Raw genomic sequence first — 25,934 nt, 5'->3', positions numbered from 1 at the left:
GCATCCCTTCTAGAAACTGCTGCATTTGTTTATTCAACACATTTATTAAATACCTGAGCACTCCAGTGCTGAGTGAGGGGTTTAGAATGATGACTACGACAGACAGGACCCCTGGCCCCACGGAGCTTCCTGTGGAGCCCTGTTCTCACCCCCAGTTGCACATTAGAATCATCCAGCGAGCTTTTAAAACTACCGAAGCCCAGGGCTGGCCCCTTGGCTCAGTGGTTAAGTTTGGCGCACTCCACTTTGGCAGCCCAGGTTCATGGGTTCACAGGTTTGGATCCTGGCACAGACCTACACCACTTGTCAGCCATGCTGTGGTGGCGACCCTCACATAAAGTAGAGGAAGACTGGCACAGATGTTAGCTCAGGGTGAATCTTCCTCAGCAAAAAAGAATTTTTTAAAATAAATAAATAACTACCGAAGCCCAGGTCCCACTTCTGGTTAATTAACTCAGAATCTCTGGGGAGTGTGGCCCCAGTACCAGTATTTTAAAAGCAGCCCTGGTAATTCTAATGTGCAACCGGGGTCAAGGGATAGACACACAAGCAGAAAGAAAATTACACGATAGTAGGATGTGTGCAAAGAGGGTCCACAACAGTGCATAATCGAGCGATCATGCCAGGGAGGGTTTCCCAGTTGTCTAAACAGAGATATAAAATTTAAGTAGGAGTTAGCCGGGGAACAGCATTCCAGGGAGAGGGAACAGTATAGGCAAAGGCCTTGAGGCATGAGAAAGTTAGCTATGTTCATGGAATTCAATCTAACTGACGCATAGAGCAAAGCAGGTAACAGTGGGAAAGGTAGAGATAAGCAGGGGCCAGAAGGTGAAGGGCCTGTGAGCCCGGCTGAGGAGCTTGGCCATCATCTGACAGGCATTGCAGAGCCATCCATGTGTTTTCAGCAGAAGAGTTGCACAATTAAATGTGCACTTTAGAAAAGACCACTCGGGCTACAGCGTGGAGGGGAAATTGGAGGGAGCAAGAGACGAAGTGGTAAGGCCAGTTAGAAGAGACGATGGGGACCTGGGCCAGGCTCTGGGCAGGGGACAAAGAGAAGTGAAGTGACCTTACAATAAAATCCGCCATACTCAGTGATTGATTGGATGTGAGAGAGAGGAAGAACAAGAAACTTCCTGGAATTAGCACCCAGAAAGGACCTCCAAACGTCCCCCACCCCCACCCCACCCTGGCCTCTACTCTGCAGCCACAGTGGTAAGGGGGCAGGGAATACCCACAAGACCCCAAATTCATTAGTACTTCCATAGCCCTTCATGCTGCCGGAGGGGAAGAGAAGAGCCCATCTCTCGTTTCCTCTTTGTTTAGCAACACCAACTTCTAGATGCCCCCAAACTCGTTCACCCCAGCCTTCCCCCGAAGTCTCTGGAAGACCTCCAGCTTCCCAGACGCCCTGCTGGACTTGCCCAGCCTTAGCAGAGTCTTCCAGCCTCAAGCAGTTTCCCTTTGGCCTGAGACTGTGAAAATGCCAGAGAGAGCCAGAGGCCCATCTTATCTCTGCCACCTATGAGCTCTGGGACCTTCGGCAAGTCACGTAACATCTCTAAACTTTAACTTCTTCACCTGCAAAATGAGAATAAGAATACTTGTCTTGCAGAGATGCTGTAAAGATTAGAACTAATATAATATATAAGGAGCCAAGCAAAATATTTTAAAAGAAAAATAGATAATACTCATAATATAGAAAAGCCCCTAATTTGGGGGATGGGGGAAGAGAGAGACGAAGAAAAAGGATATCAGCCTAGTTAGAAAATCTGCAAAGAACATAAGGTGAAAGAAAGAAAGAGAGGGAAGGAGAGAAAAAAGGAGGGAGGGAAGACAGAGAGGGAGAGAAGGAAAACAGAGTCAACAGATAAATGAAAAGATCTTCGCTAGTTAATCGAAAGAAAGTAGATTACTTCTGGAGAAGGATGGTGGCGATGTTTGCACAACAATATGAATGTACTTAATGCCACAGAACTGTACACTTAAAAATGCTGAAAATGATAAATATTATCTGTATCTACTGACATTTTTTAAATAAAATAAAATATTCTTTTAATACAGCAAAATAAAACAATTAGGTGCAGTTGTCACCTCTCAAATTGGCAAAAGCAAAAGCATAGAAATATCCAGTAGGAATGTAAAGCCTTTTTGTAAGGCAATTCAGCACCATTTAAAATGTGGGTGCCTTTTTTTTTTTTTAAAGATTGGCACCTGGGCTAACATCTGTTGCCAAGCTTCTTTTTTTTCTTCTTCTTTTTCTTCTCCCCAAAGCCCCCCAGTACATAGTTGTATACTCTAGTTGCGAGTGCTTCTGGTTGTGGCACGTGGGACGCCGCCTCAGCATGGCTTAATGAGCGGTGCTATGTCCGCGCCCAGGATCCGAACCAGTGAAACCCTGGGTCGCCGAACCAGAGTGTGCCAACTTAACCACTCAGCCACGGGGCCAGGCCCTGTGCGTGCCTTTTGATCTAGAAATTCCACCAAGGAAACATCGACACATATGTGCAAAAACACACACACACACACAGTTTGGGAATCACCAAGCTATATTCCCTACAGCATCTCCAACAATCTCCAACAATCCTTATAATGAAAAGTTATGTGGCCATTTGAATGAAGGAGGTAAATCTTTATGTTCTGGCATGGAAGGACACACACCAAACTGACGATTCTCCTCTGGGGAGAGAGAGGCATTGGTGTGGGCTGGGGAGGGAAGGAAAGAGGGACTTTTAGCTTTTACTGTTTATGCTTCTGTATTGCTGATTTTTTTAATAGCAAGCACAACTTTTATAATTTCTTTAATTTCAATAATTTGCTTAAGTGAAAGGCTCTTGAGCACATACCTGTGGCTAGTCCGGTTGAGAGTGCCCTACGCTTCAGAATCTAACCATCTCCGCATTCTTCCTGCCAGCCACAGAGCTCTCCACGAGTGGCCTATGTGCCATTTTTCATGATTGTAAATAACGCTGCAGGGCACAGCGCAATGAAGACAATCAATGCTAGAGAAACCCAGGATTCTCATTCTTGTTATTCTGACCTGTTTGTGAGGAGCCGTGGCCCGGGGCGCTGTGGCTGCCAGCCTGGCCGGTCCTTGGTCCTTTCTAGAGAGATCAACATGCTGCCAGCACCACAGCCACCACCTCTCTGCTATCTGTCTGCCAGGACCCCCTCTGGCCCCTGGGACCCCACCAGCCTTTGGAATGCCGCCCTGGCATCTGGCAACTAATACTTTATGACGGAGCAGGAGGCTTCTCCGCTCCTGCTGCTTTCATTCGTTGCCAGGGGTCTGCTGTTTCTTGGGATAGCCCGTTCTTTTTTTGCCACATGAATGATGACCAAAATGGGGCCTGGCCTCACAGACCAATCTCAGCAGTCTTAGTGAGGGAAAATCCCTGCCTAGTCCCCGCCCCCCCCATCTGCAGGCCATAAGCCTTCCTAGCCAGGGGGTCGGAGATCTGCTTTTCTTCTTCCTTGGGCCTTGTAGAATTTCCTTGTGGGCCCAGAATTCCAGCCCAAGAGACAGCTTGTCTCCAAGCACGCATGGACACACTTACACCAAGGACAGATCTATGTCTATACAGAAAAATATGTTTTACAGTCTCTCAGAAATGAGGCATCCATAAAATTATTTTTTCCAGTTGGTCCTTGTATACATACATGTCCAACTTCTTTAAAATACAGTTTGGGCTTCATATGATGTTTTTCCATTAAATAACTGCCATGGGCATGCCAGTCCCTCGGCGACCCTCTCTATCAAGAGCCCCCTGCCCTTGTTCAGGGAAGCAGAGCTCAGCAGAGGCAGGTTAAGTCACTAGCCCAAGGTCATGCGTCTAGGAGGTGTTGGAGTCAACCTCACTCAAACTTCAGAATCCAAACCTTCACCTGTTTCCTACATCACCTCCTCTCACTACCAGCTGACATTTCTGTATGAAGGAGATATACTTACTTATGTTTTCTATTATGGAGACTTTTAAAACACACACAAAAGAAGAGAGAAAAGTACAGTGAACTTTGTGTAGTATCTCCCAGCTTTTGAAGGACGTATTAACATCTCCAGAACCAGTGTTCCATGGAACACAGTTTGAGAATCACAGACCGAGGTCAAAGTGAATCGCTCCTCCAGAATTTGGCCAGGAGAAAAGGGTAAGGATGATCCATGATCCAGGTGGTGCCCAGGAGAGAGCAGACCAGACCCACAGAGGAAGTAGACAGTATATAAGAGGGAAGGCACGGCGGTCATGAAAGCCAAGGGGAGGGGGAGAAACTCAGAGTTCCTAGGGGGCTGCTGGCAGCAGTGGGGCTCCAGCCCTAAGGCATTCTTACCTTAATCCCCTGGGATGGCCATTGTGAGGCACTGCCCAGGTCCTCCTTCAAGGGAGGGCTCGCTGCCCAGCTGGCTGGGGGTGCTGTCAGCAGCCAAGTTTCAGGCCCTTCAGTATTGTCTTAGCTGCAGAGAGCCACCTGGCCCTTCCGATGGCTGGCTCAGCCCATCTGGGGACAACTCTAGTGCCAGACACCCCCTGGGGTATCAGGGGGACTGAGGCTGTCACAGCTTGACATCTCCCTCTGCCTAAGCCCACTTCCTTTCTCCCCTTAGACAGGAGTTAATCCAAGGGCACTCCTTAAAAACATCCTGGACATTAAACCGTCTCAGAGTCTACTTCCCTGGAACCCCAACCTGCAACACCCCTTTCCCCTAAGGAAGGCCCAGGGAGTCTCTGTTCCTTGCATCTAAAGAGCATAGTTAACACAGCCCCCCAGAGAGTCACCATATTGGGGCTGTGAGGACTACTATCCCCCGCTCACAGCAAACACACAGACAGGGGGACAGGAGAAAGACAAAGCAAATGGGAGAAGCTGCGAAATTGTATGTGTCCGGGGAACACTTGACTCACATTTGGGGGGAAATGCAGCTTGCTTGCTTTCTTGGGGCATTGCTTGGCAGCCCACTCCAGCAGATGGGGAGTGGGTGAGCCGATTAAAGGGGACTCAGTCTCTTCCTGCTTAAAGCAGTCTCCCAGGGCTTCGTTCAGCAGCCCCCCTCCCCGGGAGAAATGCTCAGTCTTTGGGGGCTTCTTCTCTTTTCCTCCTTCCCGGGAGGTCCCAAGCCCAGGGGTTTTCCTGCCTCCATCCGCGCTGCCTCTGCCCCTGACGCGGCATCTGTTGCTGGTGTAACTCAGGCTCTCTCTTCTTGGTTGACCTCCTGACTCTGCAGATTACCTGACATCTGACTGCCACTTTCCTTAAAACCCTGGCTCAGGCAGCCTGCCCTGGGGCCCTCTTCAAAGAGCCAGTTCACCCCTGCACTGGTGACACCCTCACCCCCGCACACTTATCAGCCAACCTCTCAGGACACTTCCGTATCTCCCCCGGGGGCCCGTTAAACTCCATGAACAGGTCATGGGGAACGGGGTGCTCTCGAAGGTCAGGCTGCCTGATCTCTGATCTCTGTGATGGCTTTTTTGATATGTCAACTTGGCTAGGCTACTGTCCCTGGCTACTTACTATACTATATACCATACTATATATTTATACATACGTCGGGTGGTAGGATAAATATTATGAAAAAACAATCGAGCTGTTGAGGCTCTGGATACATAGGGAGGGACATTTAGCACAGAGCCTAGCACACAGTGTTGGGTATTTCTATTAATGTCACTATGTCACCCAAGCCAGCTGGAGACCTCTCTCTGTCACCCACTACATCACATCCACCGCTGCTTATTTTCTATGGAGATTAGCTCTCAAATTCTTCAGCTTTTTATCCCCACTGCCTCTCTGTGAGTCTGGCCCTCATTATCTCTTACCTGGATCATAGTAAACACCTCCCTGCATCCGTCAAATCCATCGACAATGTGATGACAGCAAACTCAAACGTAGCCTTCGCTACGTGCCAGGTGCTTTTCTAAGCACCTTGCAATCCTAGGAAGCAAATACTACTGTTGTCTTCGCCACTTTACAGACGAGGACACTGAGGCACAGAGGGGCTAAGTACAGGACAGCCTGTACCAGACCTCTCTGCCTCCTTCCTGGTCCCTCCCTGCCTCACTTCTGATGAGACTGACACCAACATAGCTTCTAATCCCAGCTCCGCCACGTAGGACCATGAGACTATTGGCAGGTTCCTCCAGTTCTGTCTGAGTCGGCTTGGGCAGCCCTAACAAAACACCATAGGCTGGATGGTTTAAACAACAGACATTTATTTCTCACAGTCCTGGAGGCTGGGAAATCCAAGATCCAGGTGCCAGCAGTGTCAGCTCTTGAGGAGAGCCTCTTCCTAGCCTATCGACAGCCACCTCTTCACTGTGTGCTCACATGGCCTTTCCTCCGTGTGCGAGTGGAGAGAAAGAGACCTCTCATGTCTCTTCCTCTTCTTACAAGAGCATTAATCCCATCATGAGCTCCATCGTCTTGGCCTTATCTAAACCTAATTACCTCCCAAAGGCCCCACCTCCTAATACCATCGCGTTGGGATTTAGGGCTTCAACATGTATATTTTTCAGGGACACAAACATTCAGTCCATAACAAGCTCTCTAGGCCCTTGTTTCCTCATGAGTAAAATGAGGATAATAATCTCTCTCCTGGGGTTGTCATAAGGGCTTCATAACCCAGTAGTAGTTGTGGTTGAGATTATTATTATTGAGACAACACAAGTAAAACATATAGCACCAAGCCTGCCACATAGTAAAGAGCCCATAAATATAGCTATTATTGTTAGTGGCATTACACATTCCTAAAGACTCAGCTCAGATGTCCACAGCCACGTGGATCAGCCCATGCCACCAATGAATCTGGTACACATTACACATCATCACATCTATTTATTTACATGTCTGTTTCCCATTAGAGACCATGAACATCTCAAGATGAGAGGTCAAGATGCCTTGGAAGCCTCTGCACCTGGCCTAGTGCCCAGTACCTGATGGGCACCCACAAAATGCTTGTTGAATAAATGCATGAGCAAATGAAAGAATGAACCATGTCAAGTGAAACACAGACTCCCAAGTGAGAGCCCCCTGGTTTACTCAGCTGGTTACAATATGCATCGGTATACACTCTGGGGACAAGAATTCATACGTTTGCATGAGTTCACAGAGGGCTAGGGGTCAGAGTGGTTTAAATGCTGATGGGTGTTATGGGGTGAATTATGTTCCCCCAAAATTCATACATTGAAGTCCTAACCCCCAGTACCTCAGAATATAACTGTATTTGGAGATAAAGCCTTTAAAGAGGTGATTAAATTACAATGAGGCTGTTAGGATGGGGCCCTGATCCAGTCTGACTAGTGTCCTTATAAGAGGAGGAAATATGGACACAGAGAGAGACATCAGGGATGTGTGTGCACAGAAGGATGACCATGTGAAGACACAGCGAGAAGGCGGCCATCTACAAGGCAAGGAGAGAGGCCTCAGAGGAAACCAAACCCGCCCACACCTTGATTTTGGACTTCTAGCCTCCGGAGCTGTGAGAAAATAAATTTCTGTTGTTTAAGTCACCAGCCTGTGGTATTCTACTATGGTGGCCCAAGCAGACTAATACAGCGGGCCAGTCCCAGACCCTGCCTCCCCTCCCACTTCCATATCTGGAAACCTCCCCCCAACTTCTGTAAACATCTCTCAACCAATTCCAGATATCATTTGATCTTAATTTCAGGACTCTGACATTTTCTTCCACCCATCATCACTATGTCCTTCAAAATGACCTTGTCCTTTTACATTTCCAGAATCCTCTTTTGAAGCATTAATATTCCGCTCAGGAGCAGGTATTGGGCAGCATGGAATGAGAAAAATAGAGCAATACTGAGACTAGCTCAGACAATACTACAGAAGAGTAATTAGCCTGGGGTGGGGGAATTATAAAAATAAACCCAGTGCTTGATCTCCTCCCCTTCCCATATACATCTCACTACAAAATGCTTTCAGATACTTATCTCACTGACCGTCACGACAGCCCAATTACCTCCTCCATTTCTTGGATGAGGAAATTGAGGTTCAGAGAAATGAAGCGATTGTCCAAGGGCCCAGGGCTGGTAGGTAGTGGTGCCGGCACTTGGACCCAGGTCTCCTGACCCCATGCACCATGCAAGGTGCTTCAGAAATATGTCTACACTTTCACTAGAAAAGAGGAGGTTTGCCTGAAGGCACGGATTAACCACCCTCCTTTCTGGAGGCGCAATGATAGTAAGTTACACTCTCTTTCTACTTGCCTGTTATAAATTTTTATTCCCTCCCCAGTGAGCTTGTAATTGTCTTTTTATAAGGCTTGGTTGGGAGGAAGCTTAGAAATTTGGCTCCAGGCCAGAGAGCAGCACATTGCATAAAAGAGAAAATACAAGTTCTAAAATGAGCAAATTAGCTAAAACGAAAGTGGAGATTTTGCATATTCTTTCTGGAGGAAGATAAACAAAATATGTGTAGTACGCAGAAGGGGCCAGTGTTCTAGAAATTATGCAAATTAAATAGAAGTCAGAAATGAACGAGAATTGGTGAAAACTACGAAAATGAATACAGAAACAGTGAGAATTTATCCTGTACAGACACTTGCACAGTTTGTGATGGTTGGTTTGATTGAACTCATTGCAGCAATGTTTGTAGTGGGTCCTTCCGTAGACCCAGGCAAGAGAGGCTTGCACTTTAGAGGACCCCCTCCACACACAAGCACCAGGCAGACCCTGAGCACATACTTCCTCTGCTCTATATCCTGGAAGCAAAAGGCGGCTGCACCTCAAAGGCAGAGAGGTTTGTAGGCTGAGCTGCTGCCAGCACCGAAGATGATATGCTTCCGTGTTCAGGGATGACTGGCATGACAGATACACTTACCTAAGTGCGCTGTCACTCAAATCTTTTCTCTCATAGATTCTTGCATAATAATGATTCCCAGTAGTACAAGTGCCCATCTTCTTGCTCCTTTTCCTGTTCTTGTCCGTGGCTCCAAAAATTAGTACAGGAATTCCTGTAGCTGCAGGAATTACTCACAAATTAACACAGTCTTCCCAATAGCTGCATATGACAGCTAAGAAATATTTTTCTACAGTAAATAGCTCATGTTATTCGTGTATTTGTGCATATGTAGGTCTGGACATAACATATACGAAGCAAAACACAGGTTGTTTACATTGGCCATGAGACAGACATTGAATGCTAGAATTGCAAATAGTTCAATTTTTATAAAATTATTCATTGAATTTAATTACATCTACAAAAATTTTAAAATTTTATTTTTAAATACTGTTGGTTCACAATTTTGAAAGTCATTAATAATTATTTGTGTTTTGCTTTAGGATACTAGATAATGTTAATATTTTAGAAGAAAACACCTTGTTTAAAATATATCTGAAATTTGTTTCAACTCTTTTGTTTTTTACATAATTAAATTCATGTTTTTTATGAAAATACAGTCGATCCTCATTATTCACGGATTCCATATTTGAGAATTCGCCTACTTGATAAAATTTATTTGTAACCCTAAAATCAATATCCACAGCAGTTGTGCATTTATTTGAGGACACGTGCAGCATGCCAAAAAATCAGAGTCCCCAGCACACCTGTTTCCAGCTGAGGCTGAACAAGTCGACGCGCTGCCTTCTTCCTTGGGCTCTCATAATGTAAACAAGCGTCCTTTCTGCAGTCTGTTTAGTACCTCATCTTTCTCATCTTTTTTGGTGATTTCACTGTTTGAAATGTCCCCAGGCATGGTGCCGCAGTGCTGTCTGGTGCTCCTAAGCACAAGCGTCTGTGATGTGCCTGACGGAGAAAATGCGCGTGTTAGATGAGCCTTGTTCGGGCATTTTATGGTGCTGTTGGCCCTGTGAGTTCAATGCTAATGAATCAATGATATGTACTAAATAAAGTGTCCCTCAACAGAAACACACAGAAACCAAGCTTACTCGTTGGGCAGCTGACAAAAATGTTGAGACCAGAAGCTCACAGGAACCTAACTCTGTATGTCCCCCAGGAGCAACGTATTTGCTAATTCGGCATCAGTGATCACGTTATAGAACATAACTACCCTGAATAACGAGAATTGATTGTATATCCACTCAGATTTAGTACACTTTGAACATAATTACATTTTATTTTTTAATTGTTTAGATCATTACTATCTACAGAACACAAGTTAAGTGAAAATCTTCATAACGACACAATTAGTAATTATGCTTAAGTGATAGCAAGAAAAAAATTGTTGAATAAATTTCTAATAATTTGTGAATCATACGTCTTTATTTTATTGTTCTTTCAAACATTCCCAACCCATCAGTAGACTTCCCAGACCTGCATAATCCTTATCAAATTCAGTCATCTGGGATATTTTCCCCACTTTCACTCATACAAGAACCATCCCTTTTCATGCTTTTTAAATTGTGTTATGAAATTATATCTGTTATGCAGGAGGATGGAATATATTTTATTTAACAGTATGCTAGCTTGCTTTATAATTTAAATATTTAGACGTCATACGTGAGTCTCCATATATACGCTGTCGTGGGCCCCCAGAATATTAGGGGTAGTAGTTTGTAGTAAAAAACTGCCGAAAACAATATAAATGTAGATCAATGTGGAATTGATTAAGTACAATATGATATGTCATATAATAGAATCTTAGGCAGCCTTTAGTAAGAAAAAGAAAAATAGTGGATGTGAAGACCAATGGCTAGCACTCAAATCCTGGCTCTACCACTTACTAGATGCGTGACCTTGAGTTATTTAACCTCTCTGTGCCACCGTTTTTCCATCTGTAAATAGGGAAGTACTAGCACGTTGCTCATAGGACTCAGAGTCAATACATGTGAAGTGCTCAGAACAGATCACGGACACAGTAATTGTATATAAATTTAGCTATCAGTATTATGTCCATTATTTGCATTGATATGATACAATCTCCAAGATATAGTAAGGGGAAAAAGTAAGGTCCAGAGAGTATAATAATACACTGTCATTTGTGAAAATAAATAAAATAAAATAAATAAATAAAAGAATATATGTATGTGTGTACATATAGGCTTGTATCTCTTGTGTGTGTATACATAATACCAGCATCTCCGAGTGCACAAGAAACTGGCACTAGTGATGGCTTCCAAGAGGGAAATGGGGTTGGAGGTGCTCTTATTTCACCGGCCAAGAGTTTAGGTTTTTTTCACGTCTGTGTCCTCCACTAGACTGTATGATCCTTGAGGACAGGAACCACAGCCTATTAGTCTCTGTGTCACTCACAGGGCATTGCTATGTCCACAGAACAATCTTGGTGGAGTGAAAGAAGACCTAAGTCCTCATATTCTCTATAATCATTTTATTCTTCATTTCATAATCCCAGCTATGGCCCCTATCTCTTCATTGGCACAGAGATTGAAATTTCACAACCCTAGAAACAAAGCCTTATTTGATTTTAGGGGACACACCTTGTGTTAGAGTGACTTTTCAAAGAATTTTATCAATTTAGAGCACTGGTGCCAAAGACTTAATGCTTATGTCCTCCAAAACTCATATGCTGACATTCTAACCCCCAAACTGATGGTATTCGGAGGTGGGGCCTTTGAGAGATGATTAGGTTGTGAGGGTGGAGTCCTCACGAGGGGATTAGTGCCCGTAGAAAAGAAGCCCAGGGAGCTCCATTGCCCCTCCCACCATGTGAGGCCACAATGAGAAGACAGCCGTCTACGAGTGAGGAAGAGGGCCCTTCCCAGACACCGAACCTGTCAGCACCTTGCTCTTGGACTTTCCAGCCTCCAGAACCATGAGAGATAAATTTCCATTGTTTATAAGCTAACAAATGATCCATTGTTCATAAGCCATTCAGTCTATAGTCTTCTGTTATGTTATGGTTTCTTTGGATTTTTAGGGATATTCTGTTCTTCTGGTTACTTCTGGTCTCTCTGAATTTTTGTGTCTCTGCCCTGATTCACATCCAAACATGACTACAGACTATGACAACTGGGGCAGAATGGAGGACTGAACTGCGTTGTCAAGCACTGGTGCAGAGAGCAGACTTCACGTACAGATCAGGGGCAGGCAAAGGCCAGAACCTGGGACCTTCCATTGAGATATATACAAATCAGGGGGGTTGGGGGAGGTGAGATTCATTTGGGAATAAAAATACTTCTTTAACATTTAAATGAAAGAAAAACACAAAAGACAAAAGTACCCTGTTCAGAGACACTAGTGGTATTAACAGCTAACACCAAAATCCCACTGAGGAAGGGAACTATCTTTGGGGAAATATCTCCATCAGTTACTTGTGATAGAAAGAGATGCCTCAAAACCTCCTTTCAGGAAGAACCAGGGTAGCAAAGAACAAGCGCTCGGTTCTGCTGGAGGGAAAGAGGGCAGTTGTATTTCTCAAAGGGAAGAATGAAGAGAGGAAGGAGGAATCAGAAAACGGAAATGAGGAGACAGCGAGACAGTGTGAGTTTGGGGGTACCTAGGAGAAGCACGGAGGGGGCTCCTCCAGGGCACCACATGGGCTTTTAGGATCAAGGGTGTGTCTTAAAAAAGGTAGATTTGCCCCTTCCCTTAACCCACAAACCTTTGGTAAAAGTTGTGCTGCACACACCAGCCTTAGGTTTATAGTTGTTTTGAAGAAGGAAATCAAGGTCAAGGGTCTCTCCACGTTTGGATGTGAATCAGGGTGGAGACACAAAAACTCAGAGAGACCAGAAGTAACCAGAAGAACAGAATATCCCTAAAAATCCAAAGAAACCGTGGGAAAGCATCAAACAGCAGTGAGAGTCCTTCTCATCTAAGATCTTCGTCAGACCCCAGAGGACATCTGGGTTACCCACAAAATTTCAGAAACATCTGACTTGTGGAGGTGAAAGGAGAAGCTAGACTTTAAAGGGATGATTTCTGAATAACAGACGCTGATTGAAACGACCCCACTGCAGCAGTACTTGAACTGCTGGTCACAACCAACTAGTGGGTGATAAAATCAAAATGGCAGGTCACAATCAGTATTTTTAATGCAATAATGAAATGGAAAGGAATCGTTCAACACCACTTGCCATTGGGGAAATGTAAAGTAAAACCCTGATGAGATATAACTCCACGCCTATTAGAACAGTCAAAATTAAAAATAGTGACCATACCAAATACTGGTGAGGATGCTAGGGAACGGGACCTCTTATGCATTGCTGGTGGGAATGTAAAACGGCACAGCCACTCTGAGAAATTGTTTGGCAGTTCTTACAAAACTAAACATACCCTTACCACGTGACCCAGCAATCACTCCCTTGGGCATTATCCCAGAGAAGTGAAAATAGGTCCAGGCACGCCAAAAAATAATACATGAGTGTTCATAGCAGCATTATTTTTAATAGCTAAAAACTGGAAATAGTCAAAATAACCTTCAATAAGTGGTAGCTCCGTACCATGGAATGCTACTCCGAAAAAAAAATGAGTGAACTACTGATACATTCAACAACTTGAATGGACATCAAGGGCATTATGCTGAGTGGAAAAAGTCAATCTCAAAATACAAAATTTCAGAGATGGAGAACAGATTAGTGGTTGCCGGGGGTTATGGGTAGGGGTGGGGTGGTGGTAGGTGAGACTATACAGGGATAGCATGGGGCATTCCCTCTGGGGTGATGGAAGAGGTCTGTATCTGGATTGCGGTGGTTGTACAACTCTATACATGTGATAAAATTGCACAGAACTACACACACACACAATGCATATAACAATTGGTGAAATCTGGAAAAGGTCTATAAATTGCACCAATGTCTGTTTCTGGGTTTTGATACAGCATTATAGTTATATAAGACGTTACCACTGAGCATGCTGGGGACTTCAGTGTACTGTCTGCAACTTCCTGGGAGTCTATAATAATTTCAAAATAAAAAGGTTTTTAAAATGTAAAGGAATAGAGGAGAACAGAGAATTACAGTAACAGTGAGTACTGTTCCGGTGAAACTTTTGTTTCATTTGTGTGTGCTCATGGGCGTACTGGGTCACAGTGAAATGCACTTAATATACTTCTTGGGGGAGGAGGGGCAGGGGCCAAGGTCAAAAACAGTTGGAAAACCACTGCTTTACAGCAAGCTTGGAAGACTCAAAACCTAGAGGGGCCAAGGAGACCGTGAACAGAAACAAAACAGGCCCGGTTCATTAAGATTATCACCTCTCACCTTTCCCATATACCAGTCACAGTTCTAACTATGGCAGGTTTCATAATGATACAAATATTCTTTACTTCCACAGATAAATATGCTCTTTCTTAATTTTTCTTGAACTACATGGCACTCTCGATTTACCTCTTCCCCCCACTTTTGATAGTGAATTAATTTATCTATTGCTGAGCAACAAATTGCTCCAAATCTTAGCAATATAAAACAACAGACATTTGTTATCTCACAGTTTCTGGGAATGGCTTAGCTGGGTTGCAGTGGAATGGTCAGCCAGAGCTGCAGGCATCTGCAGACTCAACAGGGGCTGCAGGACCCACCTTCAAGCTCATGTATTGACAAGCTTCAGCTCCTTGCAGGCTGTTGGCCAGAGACTTGAGCTCCCCACCACCTGGGTCTCTCACAGGGCTGCTCACAAGACGGAGGTTGGCTTCCCCAGAACAAGAGAAAGACAGATAAAGCCAACCACCAAAATGGAAAGTATAGTCTTTTATAACTTAATCTCAGAAATTATATGCTATCTCCTCTGTCATATACCATTGGTCACACAGACTAACCCTGGTACAATAGAGGAGGGGACTTCACAAGGGTGGGAACAAGAGGCAGAGATCATTGGGGGCCATCTTGAAGGCTGACTTCCACAGATAGAGACCTGGGGACAAGAAATATTTCTCTACTATAAGTAAAACACCAGTACAAATATGATAAATGGCAACTGACACTGTTCTCCATGCTGGGAAGACATTAGGGAGTGGTGGAGAATCCAGCGAAGTGAAGAGAACATGCCCCATTTCAAGGGTGTAGCTGCTAATCATGGTGCTGTCATGGGAAAATATAGACCCAGTGTCCTCAGATCTTCGACTTGGAAATCTTCCAATGTTTGAGTATTGGCTGAAGTTTTTTGTTAAATTTAATGTGGGCAAACAAAATACATATGCCAGCTGGATCCAGGCTGCCACTCTGGAAACCCTGCAGCAAGGTCTAGGCAAGGGTGGTGCCATGGTTAAGAGCTCAGGGTTTGGAATCAGCCAGACCTGGATTCAAGTTCCAGCAATGCCAATTACCTGCTGTTATGACCTTGACCAAGCCTCAGATCCTACACTGCACAGCAGAGGTGATCAACATAGTGCCATTTCCCAGTGTTTCAGTGAGGATTAAGTGAGATAATATACATAAAGGCTTTAGCTCAGAGCCTGGAGCACAGGAACAGTGTGATAATGCTAGTTGCCAACATTATTGCATCATTTCCAGCACCAGAGATGAAAACTGATACAATAATATTCTTACTCACACTGTGGCTGTTAGCCACTTGGGTGACCTAAGCAACTGGCAAGGTTTATCAGGGGCTCACTCACACCTCCACAGAACAGAACAATCACTACTCAGGCTGAACCTCAAGGACCCGCTTTACTCTGTTCACAATTTTATCTTGGACAAGTCCTTAAACTCCATGACCTACAAAGAGAAACAGCATTTGGACCGTCTGGAAAATACAGAGGTCACATCCTGGGTTTTTTTTTGCTTCCTGTACCTCCTTTGTGTGAGAGTCACACAGCTATTTTCAGGTTGGCAAAACTGGCACCCAAAAAGAGGCTGTTTCACAACTGGAATAGCAGCAAGAGAAGGAGCAGGGGGGTCATCTAGGGAGAAGCAGATTTGCTTGCTTATGAGCCTATGCTGGCCCAAGGTATGAACCATCTCTCTAACACTCCACATACTTGGCTATGCACTTCTCATTGAATGCCTCCAATGACAGGGAGCTCATCACCTCCCCCAGAGTAGCTCATTTCATTTTGATTAGCAATTGCATGCATTTATACAAAGAATATGGATTGAGCACTTACTATATATCAGGCATTGCATTTGGTGCCAGGGTTGCAGTGGTAAACGAGACAGATAAAGCCTCCCATTTCCTAATGTGGGAGAAAGACAATAAACAAAGAAATGAATATACAACATGTTTGGTAGAGACACATTCTATAAAGAAAAATGAAACAAAATAAGCGTTTTGAGAATGACAGGGTGTTCCTCTATATGGGTGGTCAAGGAGGGCTGTCTGGGGAGAGGACACCTAAGAAGGTTTCTCAGTGAAATACCAAGGTTCACAATGTGACTATCCAGACTAAGAGGAGCATCTCACGTGAGCATCTCAGCAAGGGCAAAGGACCTGAAGCAGGGATGAATGTCTTCCTTCTATTCAAGGAAATCTGGACTGAACTTTCTTTCTACTCATACAGCCACAAATATCACTGCCACTTGAGAGGGAAGCATGTCAGTCATGTCTCCACGTACTTGTGGAGTTTATGGTCAGACCGAGAAGGCTCGGCATCTGTCCCTATCAGGTTCATCTCATCGTATTTTGTCCATCTCTCCACTTGCTTTGGAGTTTGCAGAGTTGCATCCTTCCTAATATAATCAACATTCTATCTACATCCCCATGCAAGTCCCCGATTTTTAAAAAATGTCAAACTGGACAGACCTGAGGGATGGAGCACCATGGCCAATTTCTAAAGGCTTCCCCTTCCAGGGTGACAGTCATCAAGGCTCCCTTAGGTCCCTCTTATTCCCTCTGCCTTTTCCAGGGCATCCTTCTCAACAAAAAGGATGGAAATGTAATTGGATTTGAATGGCTCGGCTTTCTCTATACTATCTGTGAACAGTATACGACCTGTTTCAAGCAGCAGGCTGAAATGGTGTCGGATATAAATGACACCCTAAGTCACAAGTGCGTGCAAGACATGAGCATGAGCTTGTTGAGTGGCTTGGAGTCATTCATTTACTACACTAGACGTGTAACTTAAGAATCTCACCATTTTTTTATCTTCCACATCCAGAACACTGCCAGACACTTCACGCACATTCAATAAACAGTTATTGAATAAGTATAAGTGTGAGTATTATGGAAGATATTTAGGAAAAATCCCCAAATGGGACCTGAGCCCTGGCACCACTACGGTATGATTTTTCCATCTCATGGTGTTGCAGTTGTGTGTTGCTGCATAACAAAACATCCTAAAATTTAGCGACTTAAAATAACTACAACACATATTTTGCTCATGAATCGGCAATTTGACCAGGACAGCTTGTGTCTGCTCCACTCAGCATCAGCTGGGGCAGTTTGAAGCCACAATGTTTCAGCTGCTTGAATATTGCGTGCTCGAGGCTGGCTGGCAGCTCCAATCTCAGCTGAAGCTGTGGCTGGAATCCTTACACGTGGCCTTTCCTTGTAGATGCCCAGTTTTCTCAGAGTGCTGAGGCATCCTGAGAGACAGAGTCAGGCAGAGCCATGCGGCCTTTTATGACCTACCCTCATTAACCAAAAAGCATAGCTTTTGCCACATTTTATTCACTACAATGAAGTCATGAAGGACAGTCTATACTCAAGAAATGGTGGGAGAAGTGTCAAAGAATATGCAGATATTTTAAAACCACTATCCATGGGATTGGCTAAGACTAAGAGAGTTGACCACTGTTCTTCAGCAACAAATACCAGAGGCCACCCGCTTTCTTAGAGATGGGCCACAGAGCTCCATCAAGAATAAAGAACGTCTACAAGTCTGCTTAAAGCTCCTTTGTTTGGGAATCCTGCATGCTTGATACGTTTGAAATACGTCTCCATAGCCATACCTAGAAGAAACAGATTCCTTTGTTTCCTAAATAAAAGGAAGTCGGAATTGGAGTTCACTATGGATCCAACTGGGACAACTGAATATTCCCACGCTCAGGCCAAAGGTGGGGCGGAGGAAGGTAACACCTAAATAACGCTTGGCATTGTATCTGAAAAGGAATCAGGTCCCAGCGAGACCCTCCGGAGTCAATGGCTCTGGACGTCTGGATGTTCTCCTGCTCAAGTTTGGCAGACCCTTCAACAGCACGTGGCAGAGACTGCTCCAAGTCCACCCAACTCTGCTTTCTCTTTCTCCCGGGCACCTCCTCTCCTTTTCTTTTCCTCCTTCAGCTTCACTCCATTTCCCAGCGTCCCTCGCAGTTAGGTGAGACCATGTGACTGAGTCCTAGCCAGAGAGAGAGGGCAGAAGTAATAGAGACTACTTCCAAGCCTGGTCCATAAAAACTCCAGCGCAGTCCTCTCTCTCCTCCTCTTTTCCCATCCACTGGCTGGCTGGAGTAAACTTCCAGGATCTAGAGGAAGGCAGAGTGACAAGAGAGAGGGGCCTGGGTGCATGAGTCACTACACGGATGAGAACTGCCTGAGCAGAAACATCAGCATATCATGCTGCTTCATGAACGGGAAATAAACTTTTATTGCAGTAAGCCACTCTGGAGACTGTTGGCCACAGTTGTTTTCCTACTCTGACTGTGAAGTTGGATTTTTATTGAGGAAACATTCATTTCCCTTCCTCTCCCACCATGGGTGGAATATCCTTCCCCACTCCATTGATGGTCTGTTTGGCCAATGGGCTGTTAACAGACCTGAGGCGACGTGACATGCTTTCACACACACATGAACACTTCTACCCTCTCTTATGCTACAGCCCTCTTGCTCTTTTGCCATCACCTTGAGAAGAACAAGCTCCAGCTAGATCCTGGTCCAGAGGATGAGACACCTGTGGAGCAGACCTAGATCCAACAGCTGGGAGCCAAGCCCAGCCTAGCCCAACCCAGCAGCAGCTCAGTTGTAGACAAATGAGTGAGAATAAATGATTATTATTTCAGGCCATTGAGTTCTGGGGTAGTTTGCCACACAGCACATTGTGGCAACAGTCAACTGATACACCAATAAAGTGTGAGTGTGGCATCTAATGGGGCTGCCATATTAAGCTTCCACTTCATGCCTGTTCTCTACCTCATGTAAGGTTTATGCCGACATTCTTTTACAAGTGAAGAAACTGAGGTGCATGAAAAGACTTGCCCAGGGTCACACAAGGAGTTTGGTATATCAAATTCATAAGCCTCAGCTTTTTTCCTTCTGTTCCAAACACACTGAGGGAATGTGAGAAAAGCAGATAAAATCAGAAAGTAAGGGGACACCAAATCCTGTTTAATTTAACAGAGCTTGCTGACACTCCTTGACGCTTGAAAAATGAAAGTTTTGGACAAACAAAATAATGACCAGCTTTTAATTTATGGAACTTATTATCTAAAGATTTGCACAGGCTGAAAATACAACTTTTCTGAGAAGGATCCAAACAACTGCATTATACCACTCCTATAATGGGTTAACATAGAAAGCAAGAAAGTTTGTAGGGATACCTTCAAGGTTAACTTCAAGGAGGATGAGGCACCCTGCGACACAGCGCTCCTGGGAGCCCTGTGAGAGAAGGAACACAGCGAGCCCTCCGGGGACGGCCTGCTCCCACCACCGCCCTTCAGACAAAGCTTGTAACAAGCATTTAAGGAGCACCCGCCACGGGGCCTGTAGGAGCTGCTCAGACGACGAGAGGGCAACTGGCCCCCAATCTGAGCAAAGAGCAGCGGAAACCTGTGTCGTCGTCGTCCCCCGCCCCCACGATCTCTTCATTTCTAGGAACCCGGCTCGGATTCTTTCAGGGCGAAACCACGCAAGGGCTCAGCCTCCCGAGGAGAGGAAAAGGAGGGGGCGGCGGGGAAGGGGGGTGGGTCTGCTGGGCAAAGGCAGAGACTCGGGCACGGCACAGGGGTGGGGTGTCCCCTGCGGGCAGGGTTTGCTGCAGAGCGCGCCTGCACGCCCGCACATCACCCACACCCACAACTACACACGACACACACACACACACACACACACACAAAACCCATACACCCCCCCACCCCCGCCGGCCCCCCATGCCCACTCTGCAGGCAAGCAGCAGATTCGGGGAGAGGGGAGTGCAGCCCCAAAAGAAAATCGAGGGCCTGGCGCCCAGCCAGGCGGCTCCTGCAGCGCCCACGCCAGGGGTACCGGGCACGCGGGACGCAGCGGGCCGGGACGCTGGAGGAGCCGCGCGCAGCCGGGAGAGCAGACCAGGAGCAGCCGGGCGGAGGGCGCGGCGGGGAGGCTAGGCGCCCGCGCTGCCCCCGCCCCTCAGCTGCCGGCGCCGCCCCCGCTGCGGCGGGCGAGGGGCGGGACGGGGCGGGGCGCGGCGTATATAAGGCGCGGGGCGGGCGCCGCTCTTTTGTCTCTTGCTGCAGCAACGCGAGCGGGAGCGGCAGAACCCCTGGCCGGAGAGAGACGCCTCGGTGAGCGCTGCGCTGGGGCCGGGGCCCCGCTGGGGTGGGATCGGAGCGCGGCCCGCGGCTGGCGCGCCACCCCGGCAACAGGCGCCCTTCCCCGACGGGACGCCGGGCCGGCCGACCACGCCCTGGGGTGCGGAGGGGGGTGCGGGACGCGCCCAGATCTCCGGCCGTGGGGCTGCCGGGCACGCCCCGGCTGGAGTGCCACGTCGAGAGGCGTCGGCGGAGAGCGCGGAGGGGGGCGCTGGCCCCCGGCCCCAGGCCTACCGCCTTGGTTTGTCCGCTAGGATTGTTTTAAGAAAATGGCAGACAAGCCTGACATGGGGGAAATCGCCAGCTTCGATAAGGCCAAGCTGAAGAAAACGGAGACGCAGGAAAAGAACACCCTGCCGACCAAAGAGAGTGAGTGCGCCCCCGCCTCCCGCTCCGCGGGCCCCCAGCTTAGCCCCCTACCCCGCCCTTCCGGGACCCCAACCCCCCACCCGGCCTATGCCCCCCATCTGGGTGGCAACAGCCCCCTTTCTGTTACACAAAGCGCCCAGCCCCAAGTCTCTTTCTTAATCTCCTGACCTCGTGGGTGCCTCGCCCACACCGGGTTTGTAAGCGCCTCGGTTTGGGGGGTTGCAAGATGTCCTCATCCCCCAGCGCCCGCTTCCTGCTCTCCACAGCCATTGAGCAGGAGAAGCGGAGTGAAATTTCCTAAGAACCTGGAGGATTTCCCACCCCCGTCATCTTGGAGACCCCAGTCGTGATGTGGAAGAAGAGCCACCTGCAAGATGGACACGAGTGACAAGCTGCACTGTGAACCCGGGCACTCCGTGCCGATGCCACCGGCCTGTGGGTCTCTAAGGGGACCCTCCCCCAATCGGACTGCCAAATTCTTCGGTTTGCCCTGGGGTATTATAGAAAATTATTTGTATGATTAATGAAAATAAAACACACCTCGTGGCATGGCTGGCGTGGTCTGAGTGTCTTCGTTGAGTATGCGGGGGCAGTGCCGCTGCAGCAAAGCCCCGCGCGCGCAGTCGGAGTCCCTGCCGCAGAGCGGGGGAGGGGTCGCAGAATGGGCTGGCTTGGAGGGACTATGTTTAATTTTGATTTTACCTTCTCCATAAGATCTCGTGGGTTGTTCGCTGCTTAGCTGTTGCTTATAATGCAAGACGTGTAAAATGTAACCCCGCTTTTTATTCGTGGAGCTGTTTTGGGAAGTGCTTTTTCAGAAGAGCAGGATTTGTTTTCAGTAACCTCCTACAGTCTCGCTCTTAGCCGCCCCCCCCCCCACACACACACCCCCCCAGCCTCCTCATGGCTCTGCTTCACGCCGGAGAGAACAGTGAGTTAAAGTCTGAGAAGAAAGGGGTGGAAGACTGAATCTGGAACGTTGGAAATTGGAGAGGGCGCAAAGTCTCCAAGAGGTTTTCTCTGGGAGCTTAAAAGAGGAGGCATTGGAACAGAAACAAAGGCGAGATGTGAAGCGAAAACCGAGCGGGAGCATCTGAACTAGCAGAGTTGTGGGGGACAGCCTTGCTTTTTGTCTTTACCCCTAGCTCAGAACCTTCCACAAAAACGTTAGCCATTAGAGGGAGCGCTGGGCTGAACGGCCTCCTGTGCTGTGATCAGCAGGAAGGGTTGGAGTGTGGAGGGAGGGCTGGCGCCAGCCCCACTGGGTCACACCCTCAGGACCCACAGGAAGGAGGGGACCAGCCTGGAGGGGCCTCGGGGAGAGAGGTGCCTGGGGCTGCAGGGTTTTCTGAAGCAGAAGAAAGGGGCTTGTGATCCCAAGGGTGGGATTTTCTTTTAAGGAGAGGGAATAATGCTTTGTCGTAAATTTCTGTCTGACTGTAAGGGTCTGGGTCCTGGGTGAGGGCAGGTAATTCAAATGAGATGTGGTCTGTGTCCACAGGAACTTAAAATCCAGGGGTGAGACAGGCAGCCAGAGCAGGCCACAGTTAGGGACATCTAGGCTGAAGGAGCCACTGCTTGTGGTACATAAAAGAGTGACTTGAGAGGCCTGTGCTGTGGAGGCTGAGTGGCTTGGGGAGGAGAAATAAGGAAAGGAAACACATAAAGAGATCATGGGGGTGAGGGACATAACGTTTACTGAGCACCCACCATGGGCCAGCCACTGTGCTGGAGCTTTAACTCTCAGAAACTCTCTTAAGGCAGGATGATGATTAGCCCCTTTTACAGATGGGGAAACTAAAGTTCGAAGAGACTAGGGATTTGCTAAAGTCACACACGCAGTGAGTAGTGGAGCCAGAATTGAGGGCCAAGGGTGTGCTTTGGAGGATCCTATAACCGAATGTTTGGGACATCTGCTGTGTTAAACGTTTCATGAGTGTTCACTATATACATTCAAGCATATTGATAATTGCCCCTATTGGGGTTTATTGTTGGGAGGTTAAGGAAAAGGAAACAGAAGAAATCACTAGTACCTGCCAGCAGTAACACAGCACCTCTCCTGGGAGGAAGGGCTTTGGAGAAAAATAAAGCAGGATGGGGGGATAAAAGTGCTGGGGGTGGGAGAGGCCTTGGGAGTGCCACTGCGGTTCCCTGCAGGATGGTCAAGGAGAGGCAGCTCTGGAGCAAAGACGTAAAGGATGTGAGGGAGAGAACACTGGATAGCTGGAGGGAGCAGCAAGTGCAAGGGCCTTGAGGTAGAAGTGTGCTGGAGCCTCTGAGGGAGAATAAAAAGCTGGAGGGGAGTGAGCAAGGAGGAGGGAGATGAGGTGCCGGAGGGCAGGAGATGGAGGAGGCAGACCTGTTACAAGGCCGGCTGTTGGGGGCTTCCTCCTTCCCCCATCCCTATGGCGTTCCATAGGCACCCCTCGTGGGCATGTGGTATCCTGTCTGGGCACAACACCCCTAAGGCCTCTCCTGGACCCAACTTTGTCTCTGGGGCTCTATCTGAGACAGAAATCCCTCAGATCCCACAGGCTTCTCAGCCCCAGTGGGCTCACCCTGGAGAACAGCTCTAGAGCCCCATTGCCTGGGACCCCCTTACTCTCAGAAGATTCCCATGACTTTCTCGCCCTCCCCAGGAGAACCTCTCTACTCTGAGGTTGTGGGGTGGCCATGAGAGCCTCACTCTTCCTAAAAATATAAGACAAAAGTCAGGAGGAGACTTAAGGGCACGTTTACGTTTCCACTCTAAGACAATGGGCTGACTGACTGGGGCCGGGGTACAGTGGGGAAAGGAGCCGAGTTCGGGGAGGGGGTGAGTTTTCAGTTCAGAAATCTATCACACCACATTGGCTTGTATGGTAAGGCTGGCCTCCCCCAACCCACCCCGGCTGTCGAGCTGCATGAAGGTGAGGTTATCTAGATGTGAGAGGGCTGAACGTGGAAACCCCCAAAGGACCGGCCCAAAAGGCCTTCCTAGGCCCCGCCCCCTCCCTGTGACCGATCTCAGGGGGTCACCCGGGAATCACAGTGGAGACAGCATCCACACCCAGAATTGGAGCCTCAGAGAGCATCGAAGCACCCCAGGCTCCCTCTTCTCCTCCCTCTGCCCCTCCTTATCCCACCATTTCTATTCCTTGCCACCTGGGAATACTGACACCCTAGAGAGAATTATACTGAATTACTGATTTCTGCTCTTTTCCTCCTAGATAAGAATTCAGGAAGCAGTTGTCAGTCCAATCACAAAATGACTGAAGCTTGCTCTGAAACTGAAGTAAAGATGTAATGTTTCTTTTAAGCATACCTGAATTTCCAGTGTCGTTTTCTTACTTCCTTCCTAAGACAAGCTTTAACAGTTAGACCTCCGGGTTATGAATAGAGCTCAGAGCTTGGGACTTTTCATTGTCTTTCTTAGGGTGCAGCAGGGGGCTCAGAACTGCAGGAGGTCCCCCTACCTGCGCTCCACCTCCTATTCCTGGTATGTCCCACATGCTGCTCAGGTGCTGGGAAAACAGACAGAGGACTCCTCAGGGAGTACCTGGTCTAGATTAGAAGGAGGACCTAATCTCTTTTCCCAACACTTCCCAATCCCCCAGATGGGTCTCCCAGCCTTCTCTCACCCTCAGGCAACACCTCTCCTCAGACAATATTAGCTGCCTCAGTCCCCATGCCTTCCCCCACCTTCTCCTGTCATCTCACAGAAACACACTCCTATCTTTCTCTTCTCTACCCTACCACACTACTCACCCCACATGTAAAGGAAAAACTGTTCTATTTCTCATTTAACACAACACCCTACTCACAGAATACTCTCCTTCAGGTCACCAAATGTGTGGGTTTTCCACACCAAGCAATTATCTGATTCTCTGAAGACCAGCTGGGTGTCCTACAATTCAATTCAATCCTGACACCATCTACCTGGAGTTAGCATCACTTCCCACGGGTTAAGGGCTCAGTTCCACCAGACTGCCCCTTCAGACACCAATCACAAGTCCAGCTTGATAGTGTGCACCTACTAAAGCTGCAAATACGCAACCTGTGACCCCACAACACCATGCCCAATTGTATGTCCCAGAGAAACGAGGACATGTGTCCACAAAAGGACGTGTTCGAGAATGTTCCTGGCAGCTTTATTGATATTAGCCAAAAAGCAAAAACAACCCAAATGTCCATCAACAGAATGGATAGACAGTTTTGAGATATCCTCACTCTTACTCAATCATTGAGCTACTCAACAATAGAAACGAATTAAATACTGATGTCTAATATTGTATAATTCCATTTAGATGACATTCTAGAAAAAGCAAAAATTATTATTTTTTTTTTTTGAGGAAGATTAGCCCTGAGCTAACATCTGTTGCCAATCCTCCTCTTTTTGCTGAGGAAGACTGGCCCTGAGCTAACATCGGTGCCCATCTTCCTCTACTTTATACGTGGGATGCCTACCACAGCATCGCTTTTGCCAAGCGGTGCCATGTCCGCACCTGGGATCCGAACCAGCAAACCCTGGGCCACCGAAGTGGAGCGTGTGAACTTAACCGCTGTGCCACCAGGCTGGCCCCGGAAAAATTGTTTTTGATGATAAAAGTCAACAAAACTTTCTGGGGTGATGGAAATGTTGTATACCTTGATCAGAGTGGTAGTTATGTGAGTGTGTCCTTGTGTAAAAAATCGAGATGTACACTTACAATTAACACTCATATGCACTTCACTGTATGTATCTTTCACTTCAATAGCAAAAATTTTTTTTACCCCTATGAAGAGCTAAGGATTCTCAGCTTTTAAGGCGTGTACTATTAACTCAGAGGAAATTGCTGCAGATTGCATCAGCAGAGCCTACATCTACTTCTAAAGGGCGGTAGGAAAGCACGAAGTTTCCCTGGCCCTCTCTTTCTTCTCTGCCTTTGGACGTTTTCCCCACTTTGAATGACCCTCCACCTGTTTTCTAATTAGTCAAATTTCAGGCATCCTACAAGGACCGACCAATCACCGCCTTCTCCTATCAACCCTCCTGGATTTCCCAGCCAGAGACAATCTCTCTCTCCTCTCAACTCCTATCTGCACCTCCTATCAGTACCTGGACACGTACATCACCTTCTCAGTCAGACTGAGTGGAGAAGGGTTTTTATGAATTGATATTGGTGACTGTCACAGTAGCCAGCACATAATAGACACTCAGTAAACACTTACTGAATTGTAACTGAAATATCCCCCGGCCTCGCTTGTTCCATCTTGGCTCTGCTAAAGCCAAGCTGCTGGCAGGCC

General features: G+C 47.2%; 1 protein-coding gene and 1 long non-coding RNA gene across 4 annotated transcripts in view; one reads left to right on the top strand and one right to left on the bottom strand.

Moving 5' to 3' along the window:
- Positions 1–9,205: 9,205 nt before the first annotated feature.
- The window catches only part of LOC106781695 (uncharacterized), a 57,616-nt gene continuing 40,887 nt past the window's right edge, over positions 9,206–25,934 (bottom strand). The window contains exons 1-4 of one of the 3 annotated variants that reach the window (XR_001378379.3): positions 20,838–20,967; positions 15,965–16,033; positions 14,441–14,550; positions 9,206–9,747 (exon numbers count right to left, since the gene is read on the bottom strand). This is a non-coding gene — a long non-coding RNA (uncharacterized lncRNA). Of the gene's footprint in view, positions 9,748–14,440; positions 14,551–15,964; positions 16,034–17,747; positions 18,134–20,837; positions 20,968–25,934 lie in introns of those variants that run through there. The other 2 variants (XR_011426345.1, XR_011426346.1) reach the window with 2 other exon arrangements.
- On the top strand, positions 20,252–21,222 carry TMSB10 (thymosin beta 10; the record flags this gene model as incomplete). Its single annotated transcript, NM_001081865.1, is given in 3 exon segments — positions 20,252–20,273; positions 20,555–20,669; positions 20,936–21,222. Coding segments are annotated over 2 exon segments (135 nt in total). The 3' UTR covers positions 20,971–21,222.

The sequence above is a fragment of the Equus caballus genome, chromosome 15 (assembly GCF_041296265.1).
Source record: "Equus caballus isolate H_3958 breed thoroughbred chromosome 15, TB-T2T, whole genome shotgun sequence".
Lineage (NCBI taxonomy): Eukaryota > Metazoa > Chordata > Mammalia > Perissodactyla > Equidae > Equus > Equus caballus.
This window is presented reverse-complemented; position numbering and strand designations above follow the sequence as displayed.